The following is a 25,797-nucleotide window of genomic DNA, read 5'->3' as shown; positions in this document are numbered from 1 at the left end:
TAATTTCGTGCATCGAATGCAACCAGAATCGAGGAAATTGGAAGTACTCACGGTAGACTTAGCGGACGGGACGGAAACCGTATTGGTACGTCGTTGTTATGATTCCCCTCTCAGTTTTTTTATCCGATGTCCAGTGTGCTCTATTTTCTGGTAAACTAGGTAATTTTGTCTTTGTTAGCTAAACGAGTTATCTATTGGTTAAGCTCACATTGCTAACTAGATAATCATATCCAAAGGGCGCAGAATACTTCATTGAATCGTATTTTTCCTGGTTTAGTTATCTTGCCTTGGGTAGCTGGCTAGCATAATTTAGCTAGTAGCTCACGTTGACATGTGTTTTTGGTTTGTATTTCATCCTTGGCATGATAATGTAATATCTAGTTAGCCAGCCAACAAGGTCGATAATGTTTTCTGTAGAAATGCAGCCTAAACTGTTCTATTTTACGTTAGCTAGCTAGCTAACAAGGAAAATGGACTCGTGATTTTAGTTAGATAGCGAACGTTACTGTAGCTACCAATGCAATTCATTTTTTTTCTTCAGATTGTGAAGGAAGATCAGAATGGATGCACTTGATCACATGCTGACCGACCCCCTAGACTCAGGGGAGGGCAGTGATGGGCGCATCACTGAAGAGTGCATGTTGGGAAACTGTCAAGTGAGTCTTCCAGAAGACCTGCTTGAGGACGTGAGTAGCTAATAATAGCATACTGCAGTGATTTCTGTGTTAACTTTATCATATGCTGTTTATCCATTGTGTACACTGCATAGACAGTATATATAAAGGTGTACTGTATGTCGATTGTTGCATTTACAGTTCTGTTTATATATATTTTTTGTTTTTGTTGGGCAAACAGCCTGAAATATTCTTCTCTGTGCTGAGTGAAAGCACCTGGTCTGAAGTACTGACAGATGACCAGAGGCAGCATCTCCGTCAACTGTTACCACACTTTCAAGAAGACAACACTTGTGAGCAGGACAGCACCATCAGCAAACTCTTCAACAAACAGAACTTCTGCTTCGGAAACCCCTTGCACCTTGCACAGAAACTGTTCCAAGGTAACATTCCGCCTCTCTCAAACGGCTTGATTTTGAGTGAGTTTTTGGACTGTTTATGGCATATCAGTGATATCATGTACCACTGTGCTCTCCCCAGATGGCCATTTCAATCCAGAAGTGGTTAAGTACAGACAACTGTGTGCCAAGTCCCAGAAAAAACGCCAGCTGAACTCGTTGCAGCAGTACTACCACAAACTCCTTAAACAGATCCTGGTCTCTAGAAAGGTATGTGTAACAGTATTGCTTCCGTCCCTCTCCTCGCCCCTACCTGGGCTTGAACAAGGGACCCTCTGCACACATCAACAACAGTCACCCATGAAGCATCGTTACCCATCGCGCCACAAAAGCCACGGCCCTTGCAGAGCAAGGGGAACAACTACTTCAAGGTCTCAGAGCGAGTGACGTCACCGATTGAAACGCTATTAGCGCGCACCACCGCTCCCTAGCTAGCCATTTCACATCGGTTACATATGCATATATCTTCAAGCTTCAGTCTCAAGCACAAGGTGAAAAGCCTTCCTCAGTATGTTCACGTATATCATTTCTTTGTGTTTAGGAACTGCTAGAGTTGGCTGTCCGCAGTGGCCCTGACATTGCGGTGAACAGAAAGTATCCCACCCAGACCCATGGTGAGGTGCAGGAACAGAGGGTCAGAGGAAGAGTGTGCCGGATACTGAGGGAAGTTAAAACTGAGTGTGGAGACAGCAATGCCTCATCTGACGATGATGGTGAGTCTGCTTTCATCAGCCTAGAATGTTGAAATGTAATTGCATTTAGCAGCATTGAATAAGTGTCAGAGTTCCTCTTTCAATGTTTTCTCGATGTCACATACTTGTCCTTTGCATTGTATTTGCAGATACAGCCTCTTGGCTGCCAACACCTCAATCTCCTTCCTCTCCAACACCCACAGTCTCTGTCAGGGTTTTGCCCAGTCTCTCCACCCAGGACATGAAGACCACCGGTCAGTTACAGTAGATCTATACAGTTACTGTATAATGATTGGGGTAAAACATTTATGGTTACATATCGCAATATTGTTTTGGGCGATATTAAATCGATACTTTGACTTCCAAGTATCGATTTTGCTAGATCGCACTATCTTGCGCTAGTCAGTTAGCTGTAACTGCGCCAAAACTCCAGTATTTTTCGTCCTATAGCTTTTTCTCCATCTTTCTAAAATAGTGAGCCAACATGTTTTCAGCACTTGTATTTCCATGACTGATCAAAACTCTCTGCCTCGCTGCAGCAGACTATATAGTGAACAATATGTTTTGAACATCGAATCGCAATACATATCGTATCGGCACCTAAGTATCGTGATAATATTGTATCGTGAGGTCCCTGACAATCCCCAGCCCTACTGCTGTAATGTACATAAAGACTCTGCAGATGTAGTGATTGAAGATATGTGGTGCCTGCTTACACAGATAAGCAAGAACTGGGAGAGAAGGACATGAGAGCCATGCTACGGAGACATAGAGAGAAGAGGAGACGACAACCGGTTAGTTTCTTCTTTGCTTCTCCATTCACAAAAACAGCAGAGAATTCTGCTATCCACTGTTTATCTACCTAATATCATCTTGTACAACATTTACTTGTATCCTAATCCTAGTCATTCTTATTTGCACAGGATCATCCAGACTTAATGACTTCTGACATCCGTCTGGGTGACATGATGTCTAGAGTGAACATAGGTCGTAAAGGCTCCATGATGAGTGAGTACAAGTCAAGTCTATAACCAAAACACCAAAATCATAATCATAAAGACAAATGAATCATGCTCTACTTGGCCAAAAGTGTGTGGACAATTGCTCGTCAAACATCTCATTCCAAAATCATGGGCATTAATGGAGTTGGTCCCCCCTTTTGCTGCAAAACAGCCTCCACCCTTCTGGGAAGGCTTTCCGCTTGACGTTGGAACATTGCTGCGGGACACTTCCATTCAGCCACAGGAGCATTTAGTGAGGTCGGGCACTGATGTTGGGCGATTAGGTCTGGCTCGCAGTCGGTGTTCCAATTCATCCCAAAGTTGTTCGATGGATTTGAGGTCAGGGCTCTGTGCAGGCCTGTCAAGTTCTTCCACACCGATATTGAGAAACTATTTTTGTATGGACCGCTCTTTGTGCATGGGGGCATTGTCATGCTGAAAGAAGAAAGGGCCTTCCCCAAACTGTTGCCACAAATTTGGAAGCACAGAATCGTCTAGAATCATTGTATGCTATAACGTTAAGATTTTTCAGAATTTCCACTGCTCCAGTCCACTGGCGGCAAGCTTTACACCTTTCCAGATGACTTTTACGGCTACTTGGCCATGGAAACCCGTTTCATGAAGCTCCCGATGAACAGTTATTTTGCTGATGTTTCTTCCAGAGGCAGTTTGGAACTCGGTAGTGAGTGTTGCAACTGAGGACAGACAGTTTTTGGGCGCTATGCCCTTCAGCACTCGGCGGTCCCGCTCTGTAAGCTTGTGTGGCCTACCACTTTGCGGCTGAGCCGTTGTTGCTCCTAGATGTTTCCACTTCACAATAACAGCACTTACAGTTGACCTGGGCAGCTCTAGCAGAGCAGACATTTGATGAACTGACTTGTTGGAAAGGTGACATCCTATGGCGGTACCACATTGAAAGTCACTGAAATCTTCAATACAGGCCATTCTACTGCTAAATGTTTGTCTATGGCTGTGTGCTCGATATTTTACACCTGTCAGCAACAGGTGTGGCTGAAATAGCCGAATACACTAATTTCAAAGGGTGTCCACATACTTTTGGTTAGTAGTGTATGTAGCTAGATTCAATTAGATCCTCTGAATGATGTAAGGCACAACTAGTGTAGAAACATTCTTAACTAGTATCTTCTATGATCTAGCACTGTTTGACCTGGCTCTGCCCAAGAGGAAGATGAGGGAGGAGAGGAGAAAGAAGAAGATGAGGACAATTAAAGTGGAGTCTGAGGATCCCTGTGAGGCTCTGATGCCTTCAGAAGCCCCAGCTCCATCAGTTAACATCACAGCTGCTCTGCCTGAGACCCCAGTCACTCCACTGCCCAGTGTCAAGGAAGAGTGAGTCAATTTGATTTGATTCATTAGCAATATAGTTTACATGTTGTCAACAATCTAAGCCAACACCATCTGTTTTGCCACATAGTTAAGCATGTGTAGGTTTTGTTGCTAAACAACCAACCCCTCTAGGGTTAGCAGAAACCCAGCCTAAACCCTAAACAGCAAGCAATGTAGATGTAGAAGCACGGTGGCTAGGAAAAACTCCCTAGAAAGGCAGGAACCTAGGAAGAAACCTAGAGAGGAACCAGGGGTGGCCAGTCCTCTTCTGGCTGTGCCGGGTTGAGATTATAACAGAACATGGCCAAGATGTTCAAATGTTCATAGATGACCAGGAGGGTCAAATAATAATAATAACAGTGGTTGTAGAGGGTGAAACAGGTCAGCACCTCAAATGTCAGTTGGCTTTTCATAGCCGAGCATTCAGAGTTAGAGGCAGCAGGTGTGGTAGAGAGAGAGAGAGTCGAAAACAGCAGGTCCGGGACAAGGTAGCACGTCCTGTGAACAGGTCAGGGTTCCATAGCCGCAGGCAGAACAGTTGAAACTGGAGCAGCAGCACAACCAGGTGGACTGGGGACAGCAAGAAGTCATCAGGCCAGGGAGTCCTGAGGCATGGTCCCAGGGCTCAGGTCCTCAGGGAGGGAGGAAGAGAATTAGAGGGAGCATATTTTTTTAGTTTTTAGAGGGAGGATCAGCTTAATATTGCGGAAAGAATATTGCTTCCAATGTAATTGTCTGCATCATTTCCAATCCCCCATATTTTTTGGGTAAATATATACAGTGCCTTGCGAAAGTATTCGGCCCCCTTGAACTTTGCGACCTTTTGCCACATTTCAGGCTTCAAACATAAAGATATAAAACTGTATTTTTTTGTGAAGAATCAACAACAAGTGGGACACAATCATGAATTGGAACAACATTTATTGGATATTTCTAACTTTTTTAACAAATCAAAAACTGAAAAATTGGGCGTGCAAAATTATTCAGCCCCCTTAAGTTAATACTTTGTAGCGCCACCTTTTGCTGCGATTACAGCTGTAAGTCGCTTGGGGTATGTCTCTATCAGTTTTGCACATCGAGAGACTGACATTTTTTCCCATTCCTCCTTGCAAAACAGCTCGAGCTCAGTGAGGTTGGATGGAGAGCATTTGTGAACAGCAGTTTTCAGTTCTTTCCACAGATTCTCGATTGGATTCAGGTCTGGACTTTGACTTGGCCATTCTAACACCTGGATATGTTTATTTTTGAACCATTCCATTGTAGATTTTGCTTTATGTTTTGGATCATTGTCTTGTTGGAAGACAAATCTCCGTCCCAGTCCCAGGTCTTTTGCAGACTCCATCAGGTTTTCTTCCAGAATGGTCCTGTATTTGGCTCCATCCATCTTCCCATCAATTTTAACCATCTTCCCTGTCCCTGCTGAAGAAAAGCAGGCCCAAACCATGATGCTGCCACCACCATGTTTGACAGTGGGGATGGTGTGTTCAGTGTGATGAGCTGTGTTGCTTTTACGCCAAACATAACGTTTTGCATTGTTGCCAAAAAGTTCAATTTTGGTTTCATCTGACCAGAGCACCTTCTTCCACATGTTTGGTGTGTCTCCCAGGTGGCTTGTGGCAAACTTTAAACTACACTTTTTATGGATATCTTTAAGAAATGGCTTTCTTCTTGCCACTCTTCCATAAAGGCCAGATTTGTGCAATATACGACTGATTGTTGTCCTATGGACAGAGTCTCCCACCTCAGCTGTAGATCTCTGCAGTTCATCCAGAGTGATCATGGGCCTCTTGGCTGCATCTCTGATCAGTCTTCTCCTTGTATGAGCTGAAAGTTTAGAGGGACGGCCAGGTCTTGGTAGATTTGCAGTGGTCTGATACTCCTCCCATTTCAATATTATCGCTTGCACAGTGCTCCTTGGGATGTTTAAAGCTTGGGAAATCTTTTTGTATCCAAATCCGGCTTTAAACTTCTTCACAACAGTATCTCGGACCTGCCTGGTGTGTTCCTTGTTCTTCATGATGCTCTCCGCGCTTTTAACGGACCTCTGAGACTATCACAGTGCAGGTGCAATTATACGGAGACTTGATTACACACAGGTGGATTGTATTTATCATCATTAGTCATTTAGGTCAACATTGGATCATTCAGAGATCCTCACTGAACTTTTGGAGAGAGTTTGCTGCACTGAAAGTAAAGGGGCTCAATAATTTTGCACGCCCAATTTTTCAGTTTTTGATTTGTTAAAAAAGTTTGAAATATCCAATAAATGTCGTTCCACTTCATGATTGTGTCCCACTTGTTGTTGATTCTTCACAAAAAAAAAAACAGTTTTATATCTCCATGTTTGAAGCCTGAAATGTGGCAAAAGGTCGCAAAGTTCAAGGGGGCCGAATACTTTTGCAAGGCACTGTATATATCCATACACGCATGCATACATATACACATATACACATACCTATATAGACATACATACTTTTTTAAAGAATATACCTTTATTAGAGGGAGCATACTTAAATTCACACAAGACACCGGATAAAACAGGAGAAATACTCCAGATATAACAAATGAATGTTTCTTATGAGGACAAGAAATATCAACAGCCACACCATTCATTACCAGATTCAGCTGAGGTATAGAACATAGGGAATGATTTGAACCAAATACAATGCTCTTCGTTTTAAAGATGTTCAGGCCCAATTTAGTACTGGTCACCCATTCCAAACAGACTGCAACTCTTTAAGGGTTTAGCTGTGGTTGCTGATGTGTACAGTGCATTCGGAAAGTATTCAGACCCCTTGACTTTTTCCACATTTTGTTACGTTACAACCTTCTACTAAAATTGACAAAATGTTTTTTTTTTTCCCCTAATCAATCTACACGCAATACCCTATAATGACAAAAACAGGTTTTTAGATTTTTTTTGCAAATGTATTACTTTGTTGAAGCACCTTTTGACAGCATTACAGCCTTGAGTTTTCTTGGGTATGACGCTACAAGCTTGGCACACCTGTATTTGGGGAGTTTCTCCCATTCTTCTCTGCAGATCCTCTCAAGCTCTGTCAGGTTGGATGGGGAGCGTCACTGCACAGCTATTTTCAGGTCTCCAGAGATGTTCGATCGGTTCAAGTCCAGGCTCTGGCTGGGTGACTCAAGGACATTCAGAGACTTGTCCCGAAGCCACTTCTGCGTTATGTTGCCTGGGTTCTTAGGGTCGTTGTCCTGTTGGAATGTGAACCTTCGCCCCAGTCTGAGGTCCTGAGCGCTCTGGAACAGGTTTTCATCAAGGATCTTTCTGTACTTTGCTCCATTCTTCTTTCCCTCGATCCTGACTAGTCTCCCAGTCCCTGCGGCTGAAAAACATCCCCACAGCATGATGCTGCCACCACCATGCTTCAATGTAGGTATGGTACCTGGTTTCCTCTAGACGTGATGCTTGGCATTCAGGCCAAAGAGTTTAATCTTGGTTTCATCAGACCAGAGAATCTTGTTTCTCATGGTCTGAGAGTCCTTTAGGTGCCTTTTGGCAAACTCCAAGTGGGCTGTCATGTGCCTTTTACTGAGGAGTGGCTTCTGTCTAGCCGCTTTACCATAAAAGCCTGGTTGGTGGAGAGCTTCATAGATGGTTGTCCTTCTGGAAGGTTCTCCCATCACCACAGAAGAACTCTGGAGCTCTGTCAGAGTGACCATTGGGTTCTTGGTCACCTCCCTGACCAAGGCCCTTCACCCCCGATTGCTCAGTTTGTCCGGTCAGCCAGCTCTAGGAAGAGTCTTGGTGGTTCCAAATTTCTGCCATTTAAGAATGATGGAGGCCACGGCCTCCCGAGTGTCTGCATCGCAGTGCTAGCTGTGCCACCAGAGATTCTGGGTTTGAGTCCAGGCTCTGTCGCCACCGGGCGCAACCGAGACCCATGGGTCGGCGCACAATTGGCCCAGCGCCGTCTGGGTTTGTGGAGGGTTTGGCTGGCAGGAATGTCCTTGTCCCATCGCGCACTAGCAACCCCTGTGGTGGGCCGGGCACAGTGCACGCTGACACGGTCACCAGGTGCACAATGTTTCCTCCGACACATTGGTGTGGCTGACTTCCGGGTTAAGTGGGCATTGTGTCAAGAAGCAGTGCGGCTTGGTTGGGTTGTGTTTCGGAGGAGGCAGGGCTCTCGACCTTCGCCTCTCCCGAGTCCGTATGAGAGTTGCAGCGATGAGACAAGACTGTAACTACCAATTAGATACCACAAAATTGGGGGTAGAAAAGGGGTAAAAATATGGAGGCTACTGTGTTCTTGGGGACCTTCAATGCTGCAGAAATGTTTTGCTACCCTTCCCCTGATCTGTGCCTCGACACAATCCTGTGTCTGAGCTCTACGGACAATTCATTCGACCTCATGGCTTGCTTTTTGCTCTGACATGCACTGTCAACTGTGTGTGCTTTTCCAAATCATGTCCAATCAATTTAATTTATCACAGATGGACTCCAATCAAGTTGTAGAAACATCCCAAGGATTGTCAATGGAAACAGGATGCACCTGAGCTCAATTTCGAGTCTCATAGCAAAGGGTCCGAATACTTATGTAAATAAGGTATTTTGCAAATATTTCTAAAATCTTTTTTGCTTTGTCATTATGGGGTATTGTGTGTAGTTGTATTGGTGAAAAAAAATATTTAATCAATTTTAGAATAAGGCTGTAACGTAACAAAATGTGGAAAAAGGGGGGCATTTAACTGTATATGGTTGAATCATCAGCATACATGGACACACATGCTTTGTTTAATGCCAGTGGCATGTCATTAGTAAAAATAGAAAAGAGTAGAGGGCCTAGAGAGCTGTCCTGCGGTACACCACAGGTTTGACATTAGAGAAGCTTCCCGTAAAAAAAACCTCTGAGTGCTATTAGATGGATAGCTCTGAATCCATGATATGGCAGAGGTTGAAAAGCCATAACGCACAAATTTTTTCAAGAACAGGTTATGTTCAATAAAGTCAAAGACTGCACTGATCTCCAACAGTACAGCTCCCACAATCTTCGTTTTCCCAATTTCTTTCGTCCAACCATCAGTCATTTATGTCAGTGCCGTGTTGTGCCCTTCTCTATAATCATACTGAAAATCTGTTAATTTGTTACCAGAGAAGTAGCATTGTATTTGCTCTAACACTCCCAACGAATTTCACTCCGCATCTCGCTTCCCAAACCGATATTCCTACCGCATTAGTGACGTTGGAAGCCGAGAAGGCATCCGACCTTCCTGAACTTGGCACTTAAGTAATTCGGTTTTAGTGCATACAGTTGAAGTCGGAAGTTTACATACACTTAGGTTGGAGTCATTAAAACTCATTTTTCAACCACTCCACAAATTTCTTGTTAACACACTGTAGTTTTGGCAAGTCGGTTAGGGCATCTATTTTGTGCATGACACAAGTAATTTTTCCAACAATTGTTTACAGACAGATTATTTCACCTATAATTCACTGTATCACAATTCCAGTGGGTCAGAAGTTTACATACACTAAGTTGACTGTGCCTTTAAACAGCTTGGAAAATTCCAGAAAGTGATGTCATGGCTGTAGAAGCTCCTGATAGGCTAATTGACATCATTTGAGTCAATTGGAGGTGTACCTGTGGATGTATTTCAAGGCCTACCTTCACCTCAGTGCCTCTTTGCTTGATATCATGGGAAAATCAAAAGAAATCAGCCAAGACCTCAGAAAAAATATTGTAGACCTCCACAAGTTTGGTTCATCCTTGGGAGCAATTTCCAAATGCCTGAAGGTACCACGTTAATCTGTACGAACAATAGTATGCAAGTATAAACACCATGGGACCACGCAGCTGTCATACCACTCAGGAAGGAGACACGTTCTGTCTCCTAGAGATTAATGTACTTTGGTGCGAAAAGTGCAAATCAATCCCAGAACAACAGCAAATGGCCTTGTGAAGATGCTGGAGGAAACAGGTACAAAAGTATCTATATCCACAGTAAAATGAGTCCTATATCGACATAACCTGAAAGGCCGCCCAGCAAGGAAGAAGCCACTGCTCCAAAACGCCATAAAAAAGCCAGACTACGGTTTGCAACTGCACATGGAGACAAAGATCGTACTTTTTGGAGAAATGTCCTCTGGTCTGATGAAACAAAAATCGAACTGTTTGGCCATAATGACCATCGTTCTGTTTGGAGGGAAAAGGGGAAGGCTTGCAAGCCAAAGAACACCATCCCAACCATGAAACACGGGGGTGGCAGCATCATGTTGTGGGGGTGCTTTGCTGCAGGAGGGACTGGTGCACTTCACAAAATAGATGGCATCATGAGAAAGTAAAATTATGTGGATATATTGAAGCATCGTCTCAAGACATTAGTCAGGAAGTTAAAGCTTGGTCGCAAATGGGTCTTCCAAATGGACAATGACCCCAAGCATACTTCCAAAGTTGTGGCAAAATGGCTTAAGGACAACAAAGTCCAGATATTGAAGTGGCCGTAACAAAGCCCTGATCTCAATCCTATAGATAATTTGTGGGCAGAACTGAAAAAGCGTGTGTGAGCAAGGAGGCCTACAAACCTGACTCAGTTACACCAGCTCTGTCAGGAGGAATGGGCCAAAATACACCCAACTTATTGTGGGAAGCTTGTGGAAGGCTACCCAAAACGTTTGACCCGAGCCAATTTTAAGGCAATGCTGCCAAATGCTAATTGAGTGTATGTAAATTTCTGACCCACTGGGAATGTGATGAAAGAAATAAAAGCTGAAATAAATTATTCTCTCTACTATTATTCTGACATTTCACGTTCTTAAAATAAAGTCGTGGTCCTAACTGACCTAAGACAGGGACTTTTTACTAGGATTAAATGTCAGGAATTGTGAAAAACTGAGTTTAAATGTATTTGGCTAAGGTGTATGTAAACTTCCGACTTCAACTGTAATTTCTGAATTTGCAGTAAATCAGCCAGTCAGATGTGCAGCCAGACTTATTAGCCACTCCCTTTGCCCCATCTCTTTCAGCTTCAGCCATAGTTTTTCAATTCCTCATCAATCCATGGAGCCTTAACAGTTATCACAGTCAGTTTATTAATAGGTGCATGTTTATCAATAATAGGAAGAAGTTTCATAAATTCATCAAGTGCAGCGTCTGGATGCTCCTTTTCACATCAGACCAACAAATATTTTTTTAACATCATCCACATAAGAGTCACAGCAAAAAAATGTGTATGATCTCTTATACACTATTTTAGCCCCAGCTGTCGGAACGTTGTCTTTCCTGGATATGGCCACTATATTGTCATCACTGCATCCAATGGGTACAGATACAGGTTTAGAACAAAGCTTTACTGTACTAGTAAAAATGTGATCGACACATGTGGATGATCTTGTTCCTGTAGTGTTTGTGAACACCCTTGTAGGTTGATTAACAACCCAAACCAGATTACAGGCACTGGTAACATTGCGAAGTCTTATGTTCTCATCCCACAAAGATGGCACTTTAACCTGACATGTTAGTAATGAAATATCGCATGCTACAGCAGAGTAGGGTAGAGCTCAGCAGAGTAGGGTAGAGCTCAGCAGAGTAGGGTAGAGCTCAGCAGAGTAGGGTAGAGCTCACCAGAGTAGGGTAGAGCTCAGCAGAGTAGGGTAGAGCTCAGCAGAGTAGGGTAGAGCTCAGCAGAGTAGGGTAGAGCTCAGCAGAGTAGGGTAGAGCTCAGCAGAGTAGGGTAGAGCTCAGCAGAGTAGGGTAGAGCTCAGCAGAGTAGGGTAGAGCTCAGCAGAGTAGGGTAGAGCTCAGCAGAGTAGGGTAGAGCTCAGCAGAGTAGGGTAGAGCTCAGCAGAGTAGGGTAGAGCTCAGCAGAGTAGGGTAGAGCTCTGCAGAGTAGGGTAGAGCTCTGCAGAGTAGGGTAGAGCTCTGCAGAGTAGGGTAGAGCTCTGCAGAGTAGGGTAGAGCTCTGCAGAGTAGGGTAGAGCTCAGCAGAGTAGGGTAGAGCACAACAGAGTAGGGTAGAGTAGGGTAGAGTACAGCAGAGTAGGGTAGAGTACAGCAGAGTAGGGTAGAGCTCTGCAGAGTAGGGTAGAGCTCTGCAGAGTAGGGTAGAGCTCAGCAGAGTAGGGTAGAGCTCAGCAGAGTAGGGTAGAGTAGAGTGGCTAGGAGTTTTTCTACATCTGCATTGCTTGCTGTTTGGGATTGTAGGCTGGGTTTCTGTATAACACTTTGACATCGGCTGATGTAAAAAAGGGCTTAATATATACATTTGATTGATTGATGCTGTTGTATGAACAGACATGTTCTAACATGACATTCAATGAGTGAAGCAAAATGACAGCTTGACTGATTTTCTTGTGCTCCGGACATTTAGATGCTATCATGAATTCAGTTGCACACTGCACACCGTACTTTTCTCTCTGCAGGCCGATGGAGGAGGTGCAGAACAGCCCTGTCATGGTGGAGGAGATCGCAGTGAGCTTCTTCAACCTGCTGGAGAACATCCTAAAACTAGACGGCCTCGCCAGCACCACCATGGTATTCAATCAGTTATACCATCACAAGTATATTGCTAGTAGGTTTGGCGACATGGTGGCGTATGTGATCAGTAAGGAGCTTTGCACAAGCGAGGCAGAAAGGCTCATAGGATCAGGAGCCTATTTCCTGTTTCTGTAGCATGAGGCAGCTTGATGTACAAGCACACCCCCTGGACAGGACGCTAGTCTATCACAGGGCCTTTCTACCCCCAATCCATCTCCTTATTTCCGAGTGCCAAGCAGAGTTGCATCAGGTCCCATTTTTACTGTCTTTGGTATGACTTAGGGCAGACACTAACCACAAGACCACTGAGTGATGATGATGTGATGAGCTGAACTGTTACTTTGAATTGGAACTGTTGTAACACTTTAAGAGTATATAATGAATCATGTATGTCCTGTTGTTAGTTGGAGGAGAAGGTCCAACAGTGGCAGACATCTCCAGCTAGTTCCCTGAACCCCTGGTTCTCCTCGGCCTCCTGCTGGTCAGAGATGGTGCTGCCGGCCCTGCACTTCCTGGCTGGGGAGACTAAAGGTGACCAGGCAGACATCCTCTTCTCTGCATCGTTAAAGCAGTAATATCATCATCCTCTCATCTTTCTTCTCTCTTCTTCGCTCATTGTCTTCCTCTCTCTCACTCAGTCGGTATGTTGGTTCTTCCCAGTGGCTTCACTCCCTATGTTGCGTTCAGGGAAAACTCACAGCGATGGAAATGGATTGGTAAGATCTCCTTTTTGTCAGTCAGATGAGCTGTCCAAATTCTGTCACATTGCACGTTAAAATATTTATAGTTTGAGACATAGAGGTTTGTCTCGATCTCGTGTCTCAAAGGTCCCAGTCAGGATGGAGAGAAGGATTTGAGTGCTCTGTGTCAGCTGTGGGTCGACTCCAAGGACTTGGTTGTGGTCAAGGTATTGCAAGTACACATTTCCATATCTCACTACTCTGTCAGTATGGTCGTTTTCTGTTCCCTCTAATGCACTTGAATAAAAAAACAATGTCCTCTATAGACAGAATGTGAAGAACTAACAGAGATGACTTCTCCCACCCCTAGAGTGTAAGTTTCCACTTTACTCAATTCACAAATGCTCTTACTCTGAATGACTTGGGTAGTGTATGTGTTTATTGCCATAGTGGGATTTAGATTTGATTGAATTACTGTTTGCTGTTCTCTCTGTAACTAAGCAGTTGGACTGACTTCGTGGTGCGGCCCAGCACAGGAGACGAGAGGCATGTTTTCCAAGTGCAGGTCCATGTCACGTCTCTACCTTTTTAGTCTAGGGTTTGTTCTGTATTGAGTATTATTCACAACGATCACACAGTGTTCTCTGTAATCATTATGCGTCCATATTCTTGTTTTGATCATCAGGAGCAGCAGCGGTATGACCAGCCACACAAAGCCTTCACCTTCAGAATGCATGGCTTTGAGTCTGTGGTGGGGCCTGTTAAGGGGGTCTTTGACAAGGAGATGTCTCTCAACAAAGCCAGAGAACACACTCTGCTGCGCTCCGACCGCCCAGCTTATGTCACCATCCTCTCCTTGGGTAAGACATGTATACACCTGCCATCAGTATGTGGTGTTGTTGCAGTAGCCACAGGTTAGATAGGACTATTCTGCTGCTCCTCTCCCTCAGTGCGGGACGCAGCAGCTCGGCTGCCCAACGGAGAGGGGACCAGAGCTGAGATCTGTGAGCTGCTCAAGGACTCTCAATTCCTGGCACCAGATGTCACCAGTGCTCAGGTTAGATCCTCACGGCGACTGGGTTATTGTTATCGGTTTGTCTGTGACTGAGCACTGCACCTCATGTAATGTTTCCTGCAGGTGAACACGGTTGTGAGTGGGGCTCTGGACAGGCTGCACTATGAGAAGGACCCCTGTGTAAAGTATGACATCGGCCGCAAGCTGTGGATCTACCTGCACCGCGACCGCGGCCAGGAGGAGTTTGGTGAGCAGCACTTTCTACCAATGGAAAGTGATAAGATCTGAATGTGGTTGACATTTCTTTCCTCAGTAGCCCACAGGCACATTGTTACAACTAATAATTCTGTCCTCATCTAGAGAGGATTCACCAGGCTCAAGCTGCTGCTGCCAAGGCCAGAAAGGCTCTGCAGCAGAAACCTAAACCTGCGTCTAAGCCTGTGAGTCCCACTGCCTCTACTCTGCTGTAATTGCTGTACCTCTGACAAATTGAGGTTTTATACCCTCTCAGCTCATGTACACTGACATCCCCTCTCAGCTCATGTACACTGACATACCCTCTCAGCTCATGTACACTGACATACCCTCTCAGCTCATGTACACTGACACACCCTCTCAGCTCATGTACACTGACACACCCTCTCAGCTCATGTACACTGACATACCCTCTCAGCTCATGTACACTGACATACCCTCTCAGCTCATGTACACTGACATACCCTCTCAGCTTGTATGTAGACTGGAGAATGTGCAACTTTGTCTTGCTAAAACACTTGTCATTTCTGTCTAGAATCCTGATGGTAGGCTGATACTATGGAATGAGCTCTGTTGTTGTCTAACATACAGTTGCATCAAAATATATTGGCACCCTTGCACTGTTCTTAAATAATTACCTATTTCTTCACAAATATACTGAACAAAAATATAAACGCAACATGTAAAGTGTTGGTCCCATGTTTCATGACCTGAAATCAAATATCCCGGAAATGTTCCATACACACAAATTTGGGCACAAATTCATGGGCACAAATTTGCAGTGGTGTAAAGTACTTAAGTAAAAAGTACTACTTAAGTAGTTTTTTGGGGGTATCTGTACTTTTACAATTTTATATTTTTGACAACTTTTACTTCACTACATTCCTAAAGAAAATCATGTACATTTTACTCCATACATTTTACCCAACTGGGGTTCCTAAGTGGCACAGCGGTCTAAGGCACTGCATCTCAGGGCTAGAGGCGTCATTACAGACACCCTGGTTTGAACCAGGCTGTATCACAAGCAGCCGTGATTAGGAGTCCCATAGGGCGGTACGCAATTGACCCAGCGTTCCCTTGGTTTGGCTGATGTAGGCCGTCATTGTAAATAAGAATTTGTTCTTAATTGACTTGCCTAGTTAAATAAAGGTACATATATACAAAAACATGATGCATGTTTTTGAATATTTTTAATTCTGTACAAGCTTCCTTCTTTTAACTCTGTCATTTAGGTTAGTATAGTGGAATAACTACAATGTTGTTGATCCATCCTCAGTTTTCTCCTATCACTGTTTTAAAGTCACCATTGGCCTCATGGTGAAATCCCTGAGCGGTTTCCTTCCTCTCCGGCAACTGAGTTAGGAAGGACACTTGTATCTTTGTAGTGACTGGGTGTATTGATACACCATCCAAAATGTAATTAATAACTTCACCATGCTCAAAGGAGTATTCAATGACTGTGTTTTTTTATTTTTTACCCATCTAGCAATATGTGCCTTTCTTTGCGAGGCATTGGAAAACCTCCCTCGTTTTTGTTGTTGAATCTGTGTTTGAAATTCACTGCTCGATTGAGGGACTGTACAGATAATTGTATGGCAAATCAAATCACATTTTATTGGTCACGTACATGTTTAGCAGATGTTGTTGCGGGTGAAGCTAAATGCTTGTGTTTCTAGCTCCAACAGTGCAGTAATATCTAACAATTCACAACAATACACACAAATCTAAAAGTAAAATAATAGAATTAAGGAATATATAAATATTGGGATGAGCAATGTCAGAGTGGCATAGACTAAAATACAGTCGAATAGAATACAGTATACACATATGAGAAGAATAAAGCAAAGCTATGTAAACATTATTATACACGTGTGGGGTACAGAGATGAGGTAGTCATTAAAACAATTATGTTAAATACTTATTGCACACAGAGTGAGTCCATCCAACTTAAATGTGTACTCCTGATGAAGGAAAGGGGTGTGAATACTTTCTGAAGGCACTGTAGACATGGATAGTATATGAATAGAAAAGGTGTGTACAGAAGTATTTATATAGGATGAGCCTTCACTAGAATAATGTATGTGGAACGGTGTGAAAATATTATTAAAGTGACCAGTGTTTAATGACTATGTACATAGGGCAGCACTTTCTAAGGCGCAGGGTAGAGTACCGGGTGGTATCCGGCTAGTAACAGTCACTAAGTTCAGGGAAGAGTACTGCTCAGAGGCCGGCTATTAATGGCTATTTAACATTCTGATTGGTTCGAGGTAGAAGCTGTTTTTATATTTGCAATGGTGCCAATATAACTGGCTGTAACTGTATGTCATGGTTGTGGTATGTGTTGATGGTGACTATGCACCCTGTGTGTTATAGAAGTCTGGAAGTAAGGAGGGGGGTGGTAAGACCCCTGGAGGCCTGGAAGCAAGTGATGTGGGGGGTCCCATGTCCCCAACTCCGACCACCCCCACTACCAGCACGCCTGGAACCCCCAAATCACCCCTCGCCCCTGTAGCCACAACCCCCACCAAAGCTGGGATCCCAGATTCAGTCAAGACCAGTCCTGGGTCGGTATAACCCAGATACCATGGATGAACTCTTATCAGACTCAATTATAGAACTTGTTTATGTTATGATAGTACTAATCCACTGCTCTCTTCACCCTTAGTGTTCTATTGGTGTCTCCTCCCCCCATGCCCCAGCTGGGGACCCTGTTGTCCAGCAGCCAGTCTGGCCCCCAGGTCTCTCAGCCAGCTACCTCCCAACACACAGCCAGGATAGTGGGCCACCAGTCAGGCACTCTCCCACAGGTACGAGTGGTTTCTTCCCAGACAGCAGGAGGACAGCATGCCACACTGGTGCACCAAACCCCTCATCAAATCAGAGTGCCAGTCACCATGGGAACCAAGGGCATCACACAGGTTAATCACTGACCATTCTGTTACCCACAAAACAATGCAATGTTTACTATCAAGAGAGCTGAGTCTCTTCAGTGTGACATCGATTTTGAGTAGAGTTAAAAACATTTACCTGGAATTTGCACCATATTTAAGTGTATTAATCAGACATGGTCTTGAACCACAGATAAGGCATTTTTTGCTGTAATACACTGGTGCATGTAATTGAAGGGTTGCGTTTCTCCTTTCTCCACCCTGTAACTGAGCAGGCTGTGGTGTCATTACCACTGAGGACCCAGTCTGCTGGTAGCCCCATCCAGGTGCAGGCATCCAGAGGGCAGACAACCCTGTCAGTGTCAGGCCTGACCACTGCTGTTACTGTACTCAAACCTCAGACTGCATCCCCTGGCAGCCCAGCACACAACCCTACCTCCCCCGCTGTCCGACAGGGAGTCACCAGCCAGAACATCATCAAACAGGTGAACAGGAAGTTATTACAGTTCATTAGGAGGCATTTAAGGATTTACATGTAAATAAGGTTTCAGATATTTATAGTTTCGCTGTAATGTGTTCATGAAAGAGAGTTGTTTTTTTATTTGTCAGAGTATTTCCTGTATGTTTTATTCTCATGTAATTTATCTCTCTAAAGGTGGCTATCACAGGCCAGTTGGGCATAAAGTCTCAAGGTAGACCGGGTCTTCCAATAACAACTACCAATCTTCGCATCCAGGGCAAGGATGTGCTCCGCCTGCCCCCCTCCTCCATCACCACAGACTCTAAAGGACAGACGGTGCTGCGGATCACTCCTGACATGATGGCCACCCTAACTAAGTCCCCTCTCACCACCGTCAAACTCACCCCCGACATGTTAGGCACTGCCACTACCAAGAGCATATCTGCTACTCTCCATGTAGCCCCACCCCACTCCACCTCCAGCCCAGCCTCCTCCTCGGGTGAAGTCCGGACCAGCAAGGCCTCTGCTGGCACCACCACCCTGTTGAAGGCTGCAGGGGACACTATCCGCCTGATGCCCACCCTAGCAGTCACTATGGCCGAGCAGAAGACCAGAACCTTCTCCACCGTCTCCTCGTCTGACTCGAAGAGTGGCACCACCATACGGATCATGCCCGGCCTCGGGGTCATCCCACAGAAACAGGGCCAAACCATCACCATGACAACCACCACTGGCAGCAAACCAGTCTCCACTGGAGCCGCCACTGTCACCATAGCCACCAGCGGACTGGCCGGAGCTAAAGGGGTGACGGTGGGCTCTTCTGCCTCAGGCTCCCTGACTCTGGGAACAGCCACAGCTACTGTCCGCCAGGTCCCCGTCACAGCCACAGTGGTGTCCACACAACCAGTAAGACCCACAGCTTCATCAACATCACCATTAACTCCCCTCTTATATCTACTGTGGGATTCAGGATGGTTGTGTAATAACTCTTTATCCAGATACCTTCTCTGCCTCTGTTGGGAGGGCTAACGTGGGATCTCTCTTATTTTCAAGACATTCTCTATAGCCACATTCTCTATAGCCACATTCTATATAGCCACATTCTCTATAGCCACATTCTCTATAGCCACATTCTCGATAGCCACATTCTCGATAGCCACATTCTCGATAGCCCCATTCTCGATAGCCACATTCTATATAGCCACATTCTATATAGCCACATTCTCTATAGCCACATGCTCTATAGCCACATGCTCTATAGCCACATGCTCTATAGCCACATGCTCTATAGCCACATTCTATATAGCCACATTCTATATAGCCACATTCTCTATAGCCACATTCTCTATAGCCACATTCTATATAGCCACATTCTCTATAGCCACATTCTCTACAGCCACATTCTCTACAGCCACATTCTCTATAGCCACATTCTCTATAGCCACATTCTCTATAGCCACATTCTCTATAGCCACATTCTCTATAGCTACATTCTCGATAGCCACATTCTATATAGCCACATTCTCTACAGCCACATTCTCTATAGCCACATTCTCTATAGCCACATTCTATATAGCCACATTTTCTATAGCCACATTCTATATAGCCCCATTCTCTATAGCCACATTCTCTATAGCCACATTCTCGATAGCCACATTCTCTATAGCCACATTCTATATAGCCACATTCTCTATAGCCACATTCTCTATAGCCACATTCTCTATAGCCACATTCTCTATAGCCACATTCTATATAGCCCCATTCTCTATAGCCCCATTCTATATAGCCCCATTCTATATAGCCACATTCTCTATAGCCACATTCTATATAGCCCCATTCTCTATAGCCACATTCTCTATAGCCACATTCTCTATAGCCCCATTCTCTATAGCCACATTCTCTATAGCCACATTCTATATAGCCACATTCTATATAGCCACATTCTCTATAGCCACATTCTATATAGCCCCATTCTATATAGCCACATTCTCTATAGCCACATTCTCTATAGCCACATTCTCTATAGCCCCCACCACCCCACCTTTGAAAGGATCATCCAATGATTGTCTCCCTCTTTTATTTCCCCAGGGGAAGTTACCAGCTCGGTTCACAGTGCCTCTGTCTGTCCTCAGCCAACCACTGAAAAGTAAGAGTGTGATGACCACGCCCATACTGAAAGGAAACCTCAGTACCAAGTGAGTCCTCATGTTCAGTTCAGCTTTAAAGGAAAACTCTACCCCAAAACTATCTTTTAGTCCATTGTTGACATAGTCCCAAAATGTTTTGCTTGTCAGCAATCAAGTTTTGAAGATATGTAACTTTAAAAATACATAAATCATTCCCGAATTGTTAAATTATTATTTATTATCATACGATGCAAAAGGCAGCATCCTATGAAGCAAAACAAATAGAATATGTTTGTAAACACGTCTACATTAATGTGGATGCTGCCATGATTACAGATGTCCTGAATTAATTGTGTATAATGATGAGTGGGTAAGTTAGACACACAAATAACATACTACTAACACATGCTAACCTCTCACCATTACCAATAACAGGGGAGGTTAGCATTTTTGGGGGGGGTATGATATTTATGCCTCTAACTTTCTCACTCATCGTTATTCACGATTCATTCAGGATGCGTGAATTTGTCCCAAGACTTTTGGTCCCCTAACATGGGGGGACTATGTACAAAAAGTGTTTTGGTCCCCTAACATGGGGGGACTATGTACAAAAAGTGTTTTGGTCCCCTAACATGGGGGGACTATGTACAAAAAGTGTTTTGGTCCCCTAACATGGGGGGACTATGTACAAAAAGTGTTTTGGTCCCCTAACACGGGGGGACTATGTACAAGAGTGTTTTGGTCCCCTAACATGGGGGGACTATGTACAAAAAGTGTTTTGGTCCCCTAACATGGGGGGACTATGTACAAAAAGTGTTTTGGTCCCCTAACATGGGGGGACTATGTACAAAAAGTGTTTTGGTCCCCTAACATGGGGGGACTATGTACAAAAAGTGTTTTGGTCCCCTAACATGGGGGGACTATGTACAAAAAGTGTTTTGGTCCCCTAACATGGGGGGACTATGTACAAAAAGTGTTTTGGTCCCCTAACATGGGGGGACTATGTACAAAAAGTGTTTTGGTCCCCTAACATGGGGGGACTATGTACAAAAAGTGTTTTGGTCCCCTAACATGGGGGGACTATGTACAAAAAGTGTTTTGGTCCCCTAACATGGGGGGACTATGTACAAAAAGTGTTTTGGTCCCCTAACATGGGGGGACTATGTACAAAAAGTGCTGTAATTTCTGGATATATGGATGAAAATACCCTCAAATTAAAGCTGACAGTCTGCACTTTAACCTCAGTCATTTGATCATTTCAGAAGTGCTGGAGTACAGAGCCAAAACAAACAAAAATGTTTCACTGTCCCAATACTTTTGTAGCTCACTGTGTATGTATATGGTCGGTGCAGTATCAGCAGTCTCGGCAGGAACATCATCCTCACCACCATGCCTGCCGGTACCAAGCTGATAGCTGGGAACAAGCCAGTCAGCTTTGTCACGGCTCAACAGTTACAGCAGCTGCAGCAGCAGGGACAGGCCACACAGGTCAGTCAGCAGCTCACCTGTTATCCAAACTGCATTTTGTTGCAGGACAAGAATTGTTCCTGACCATATGATGGGGGAACACCTGACCCATCAGGTATAGTAGTTGGTAGGAGTGGCTGATGTATCTGTCTCCTCCAGGTGCGGATCCAGACGGTGCCAGCCCAGCAGCTCCAGCAGCGCTCTGCAGCAGGCTCCCCCAAGTCAATGTCCACTGTCGTAGTCACCACCGCACCCTCACCCAAACGGGCCCCGGACCCGCCACCACCAGCCCAGTGACGCGTATTCCCTAAGCCAGCTGCTGCTCTGTGCAGTGCCACCGCTCCAGAGGCAGGTGATGCTGAGGAGCCATAGCCCAACTCTGCTCTCTCAATGTTTAGGACGGATGTCTGGAGATGAACACAGGAGTAATCTGGCAGCAGATGAACATAGGAGAAATCCCAGGACAGCATGTCACTAGACCATTTATAGACAGTGGTTTCACCTGACATGTCTGTTGTGCAAGGCTAAGTTTCAGCAACACTACTGAAATAGCCTGCATTTATTGAGTAAACGTTATTTATGATAAGGGTTACATGGAGAAAATTGGACCACTTTGAAATGAAAATGTATGGCCCTCCCTTCAGCAAAATATATTTGACCTAAAAACCCTCCCTGAACACACAATAATAATAAACCTAAGTGGATAGCAGAGTACGTCTAGCATTTAGCCTCACTTCTGGGACAGACCAGAGTCTTACATGTGCAGTTTTACAAACTGTTCTTCGTCCTGTAAGCATTACATGGCAACAAATGACTTTTGAGAGCGCACATGGCTGAGGCTAGAAGGTTGTGGGTTCGCAGACCAATGTGAACCAGAGTAGTGGTAGAAAGATCTCCTTTATAGTAAAAGCATTGCATGAATCTATTATCATGTCATGCAGTTCTACGTAATTTTACATATTCAAATATTTTTTTAATGCTGCACAAATTACCAAACGAAGGGACGGAGAGAGAGGCCTATCTGTTCATCTTGTCATATTTCTCTACTGTCAAATCAGTGTGTCTTGTTTGCAACAACACTGGCCCTGTTTGCAAATAATTAAATCTGAGATGTCATTATGAATCTGAACATGGTACTTTCAAAAGTTAGGCCTACCTTTTCCACCCCAGACAGAGTAGGCCTACCTTTTCCACCCCAGACAGAGTAGGCCTACCTTTCCACCCCAGACAGAGTAGACCTACCTTTTCCACCCCAAACAGAGTAGGCCTACCTTTTCCACCCCAGACAGAGTAGGCCTACCTTTTCCACCCCAGACAGAGTAGGCCTACCTTTTCCACCCCAGACAGAGTAGGCCTACCTTTTCCACCCCAGACAGAGTAGGCCTACCTTTTCCACCCCAAACAGAGTAGGCCTACCTTTTCCACCCCAGACAGAGTAGGCCTACCTTTTCCACCCCAGACAGAGTAGGCCTACCTTTTCCACCCCAGACAGAGTAGACCTAACTTTCCACCCCAGACAGAGTAGTCCTACCTTTTCCACCCCAGACAGAGTAGGCCTACCTTTTCCACCCCAGACAGAGTAGGCCTACCTTTTCCACCCCAGACAGAGTAGACCTAACTTTCCACCCCAGACAGAGTAGGCCTACCTTTTCCACCCCAGACAGAGTAGACCTAACTTTCCACCCCAGACAGAGTAGGCCTACCTTTTCCACCCCAGACAGAGTAGGCCTACCTTTTCCACCCCAGACAGAGTAGGCCTACCTTTCCACCCCAGACAGAGTAGGCCTACCTTTTCCAACCCAGACAGAGTAGGCCTAACTTTCCACCCCAGACAGAGTAGGCCTACCTTTTCACCCCAGACAGAGTAGGCCTACCTTTTCCACCCCAGACAGAGTAGGCCTACCTTTTCCACCCCAGACAGAGTAGGCCTACCTTTTCCACCCCAGACAGAGTAGGCCTACCTTTTCCACCCCAGACAGAGTAGGCCTACCTTTCCACCCCAGACAGAGTAGGCCTAACTTTCCACCCCAGACGGAGTAGGTCTACTGACACAGAAAAATGTAAGCTTTAACTGCTGGCTACTCTTCCTCCATGGCTTAACCCAGTGAGAGAAGGTCGTAAGTGCTTCCCTCAAAGCTGTCTGAGTTTAAACATATTTTATTGTACAGAAAGTGAATAGCTCAATCAATTGATAGTGACAGAATTAGATTGCTTCCCAAGCAAAGTCATTTTTTTGTCTTCTCGGATATAAGAGGTTGTAGATCAGCCTCTCAAAGTCAAAGAAACGAAACAATGATATCCCCAATGATACAGATTGTTTCTAGCATAAAGCATCGCGGACGAAAGCGATTTTATAGATCACCCTATATAATCGGATCCATTCTATTTTCTTCAAAATCTTAAGATAACAAGGGGTAGGGCTGTGCTTTTTGCCATTCTCTTTAGTAAAAAGTAGGCATATGACATAGCATAGCAGCCTAATTTCTTCTGTCAGACAGGTAGGCCTACTTCTTATTTCTTAAATAAGAAGATACAGGCTCCAACACAAAGCCCTCTTGTTAGTAAAGTCTAATAAAAATGAATATGGTTCAAATGAACTATGGCTACTTTCAGCACCATGAGCTGTTTCTGATTGATTGTGCCGTGGCTGCTGCTCCAAGTCTCAGCACCACAATGTAAGTTGCTGGAACCTGGCTTATTATTTACCTCTGGTAAATAGGCCTACATAATGGGAAAGAAACATATCGTTTTTAATCAAATCTATTATAATAGCAAGCTATCAAAGTATACCTCCGATCCTCCTCATCTTCACGCTCTCCTTCTCAAACTGAACTGAACAGAACATGGGCAAGATAGTCCATTTTTTTGGACTAGGCCTAATAAAATATTATTTTTGGAAGAAGCCTTTGACTTTCCTCCTGAACTGACACCTTAGGCCTACACACCACAGCATTGGTTAGGCAGTACACAAAAAAGGTTTTTGATCAGCAAGAGCAGAGCAGGCCGGGGCTCAGGGTTGGAATATCCATTGCGGTGTGTAATGCAGCCTAGTTTTATTGACACCATCCCGGCAGCTATCTTAGAAATATAACTTTGTTCTGTGCTTGTCTGAGGATGCACTTCGTAGCCTATAGCAGGGATCATCAACTAGATTCAGCCGCGGGACAATATTTTTCTGGAGCGGATGGTCAGGTGGCCAGAACATAATTACAAATCATTTGTAGACTGCAAATTGACCACAAGAAGCCCAAACAGATATAATGTTTGACTAAAACATAATCATTTCAAACCTTACTTACATTTGTATATGATCACGTGTCTATTATGCGTGGAAATACTTGGGAACAGATTTCTTCAATTAAAACCACTTGGAGCTGATTTCCTGGTGTCTTTACAGTCTTTTATGTCCAACAATGAAAATTCCACACGCAAAAAAAAAACTTGTGGGACCAAATAAAATGTGGCCCGCGGGCCGCCAGCTGGAGAACCCTGGCCTATAGGGTATGGGTCATTTGATTGAGACCATACTAAATAGCTTATAAGGGCACTCAAATAGCATGCCCAGTGGAGAATCATAGATGAGGGGTGGCATCGGGCACACATCAAGCATCGGCACACATCTCCTTATAAGCAACTAATTCTAAAACACTGAGAAATATAGAAATTTCATCAATTACAAATGATGATGCTCCCCTGGACTAGATAGAAACAAATGCTAAACACTCCTCTTGAATAAAATTGACTAAGCATGACCCTCCTTCATTTTCCTCCAGGCACCCATTTATGTCAATTTCAATCCATCCTTACTGTAAGCTTTCTTACAGTAGGTGTCAGGCAAGGCTCGGTCAACAGCTTGTGCATGTCACTATGCAAACTAGACTGAAACTAGCCTAGTTTTTACTAATGGTAAACAGACAAAGTGTATTTTCACCTTCCTCATTGATCTTTATAAACAAATTCAAATTGATTGCTATTTATTTCTATCCAATTTAAAGCCAGAATGGTATGATGTCTTATCCAGTAAGCAGATACATTGTTCTAGGTATCCTTCATCTCTAAGTCTATGGAGGGCCTTATCATTGCAATTACTGACGATTTGAATGCAAAGTTTGTGGTTCCATCTTTAAGACATGGTATAAAAATATGATCGCAGTGTAACCTCTCTTGACATCCTTGTCAGTGATTTTTCGTTGTTCATTTCATGATGATTCTGGTTGTAATATAGTGTTCTTTTTTTCTGTGGTTGTGAAAGTAGTATACCTAAAAAATAAATAACTACAGTACAATGAATGA

The 25,797-nt window shown here is 44.3% G+C and overlaps 1 protein-coding gene across 7 annotated transcripts; it reads left to right on the top strand.

Annotated features, from left to right (window-relative positions):
- Window positions 1-61: 61 nt before the first annotated feature.
- On the top strand, window positions 62-25,790 carry nfrkb (nuclear factor related to kappaB binding protein). 7 transcript variants are annotated; one of them, XM_090226664.1, is made up of 26 exons: window positions 62-150; window positions 542-686; window positions 856-1,057; window positions 1,155-1,282; window positions 1,614-1,785; window positions 1,914-2,018; window positions 2,485-2,558; window positions 2,688-2,772; window positions 3,923-4,115; window positions 12,499-12,610; window positions 13,018-13,144; window positions 13,252-13,329; window positions 13,441-13,520; window positions 13,620-13,666; window positions 13,798-13,858; window positions 13,979-14,153; window positions 14,244-14,350; window positions 14,432-14,555; window positions 14,669-14,748; window positions 16,937-17,127; window positions 17,229-17,481; window positions 17,727-17,936; window positions 18,107-18,817; window positions 20,000-20,106; window positions 21,390-21,525; window positions 21,664-25,790. In XM_090226664.1, exons 2-26 carry the CDS (start codon window positions 561-563, stop codon window positions 21,799-21,801), a joined length of 3,822 nt encoding a protein of 1,273 aa, XP_090082790.1. In that variant the 5' UTR covers window positions 62-150; window positions 542-560; the 3' UTR covers window positions 21,802-25,790. The 7 variants fall into 7 exon arrangements, 6 of the variants coding, with proteins under 6 accessions (XP_090082790.1, XP_090082791.1, XP_036823728.2 ...); XR_005040432.2 differs by having other exon boundaries at window positions 73-159; window positions 13,795-13,858; window positions 21,361-21,525; XM_090226665.1 differs by having other exon boundaries at window positions 73-159; window positions 16,940-17,127.
- Window positions 25,791-25,797: the final 7 nt, after the last annotated feature.

The sequence above is a fragment of the Oncorhynchus mykiss genome, chromosome 29, assembly GCF_057628025.1.
Source record: "Oncorhynchus mykiss isolate SJ-2025 chromosome 29, ASM5762802v1, whole genome shotgun sequence".
NCBI classification, from domain to species: Eukaryota; Metazoa; Chordata; class Actinopteri; order Salmoniformes; family Salmonidae; genus Oncorhynchus; species Oncorhynchus mykiss.
The sequence above is the reverse complement of the archived record's forward strand: the minus strand, read 5'-3'. Positions and strand labels throughout refer to the sequence as shown.

Coding starts and splice junctions, on each gene's coding strand:
- nfrkb (XM_036967831.2), top strand. CDS start 561: ATGGATGCACTTGATCACATGCTGACCGACCCCCTAGACTCAGGGGAG. Junction 12,611..13,017: donor GCCTCGCCAGCACCACCATG/GTATTCAATCAG, acceptor TCCTGTTGTTAG/TTGGAGGAGAAGGTCCAACA. Junction 13,859..13,978: donor GGCATGTTTTCCAAGTGCAG/GTCCATGTCACG, acceptor TTTGATCATCAG/GAGCAGCAGCGGTATGACCA.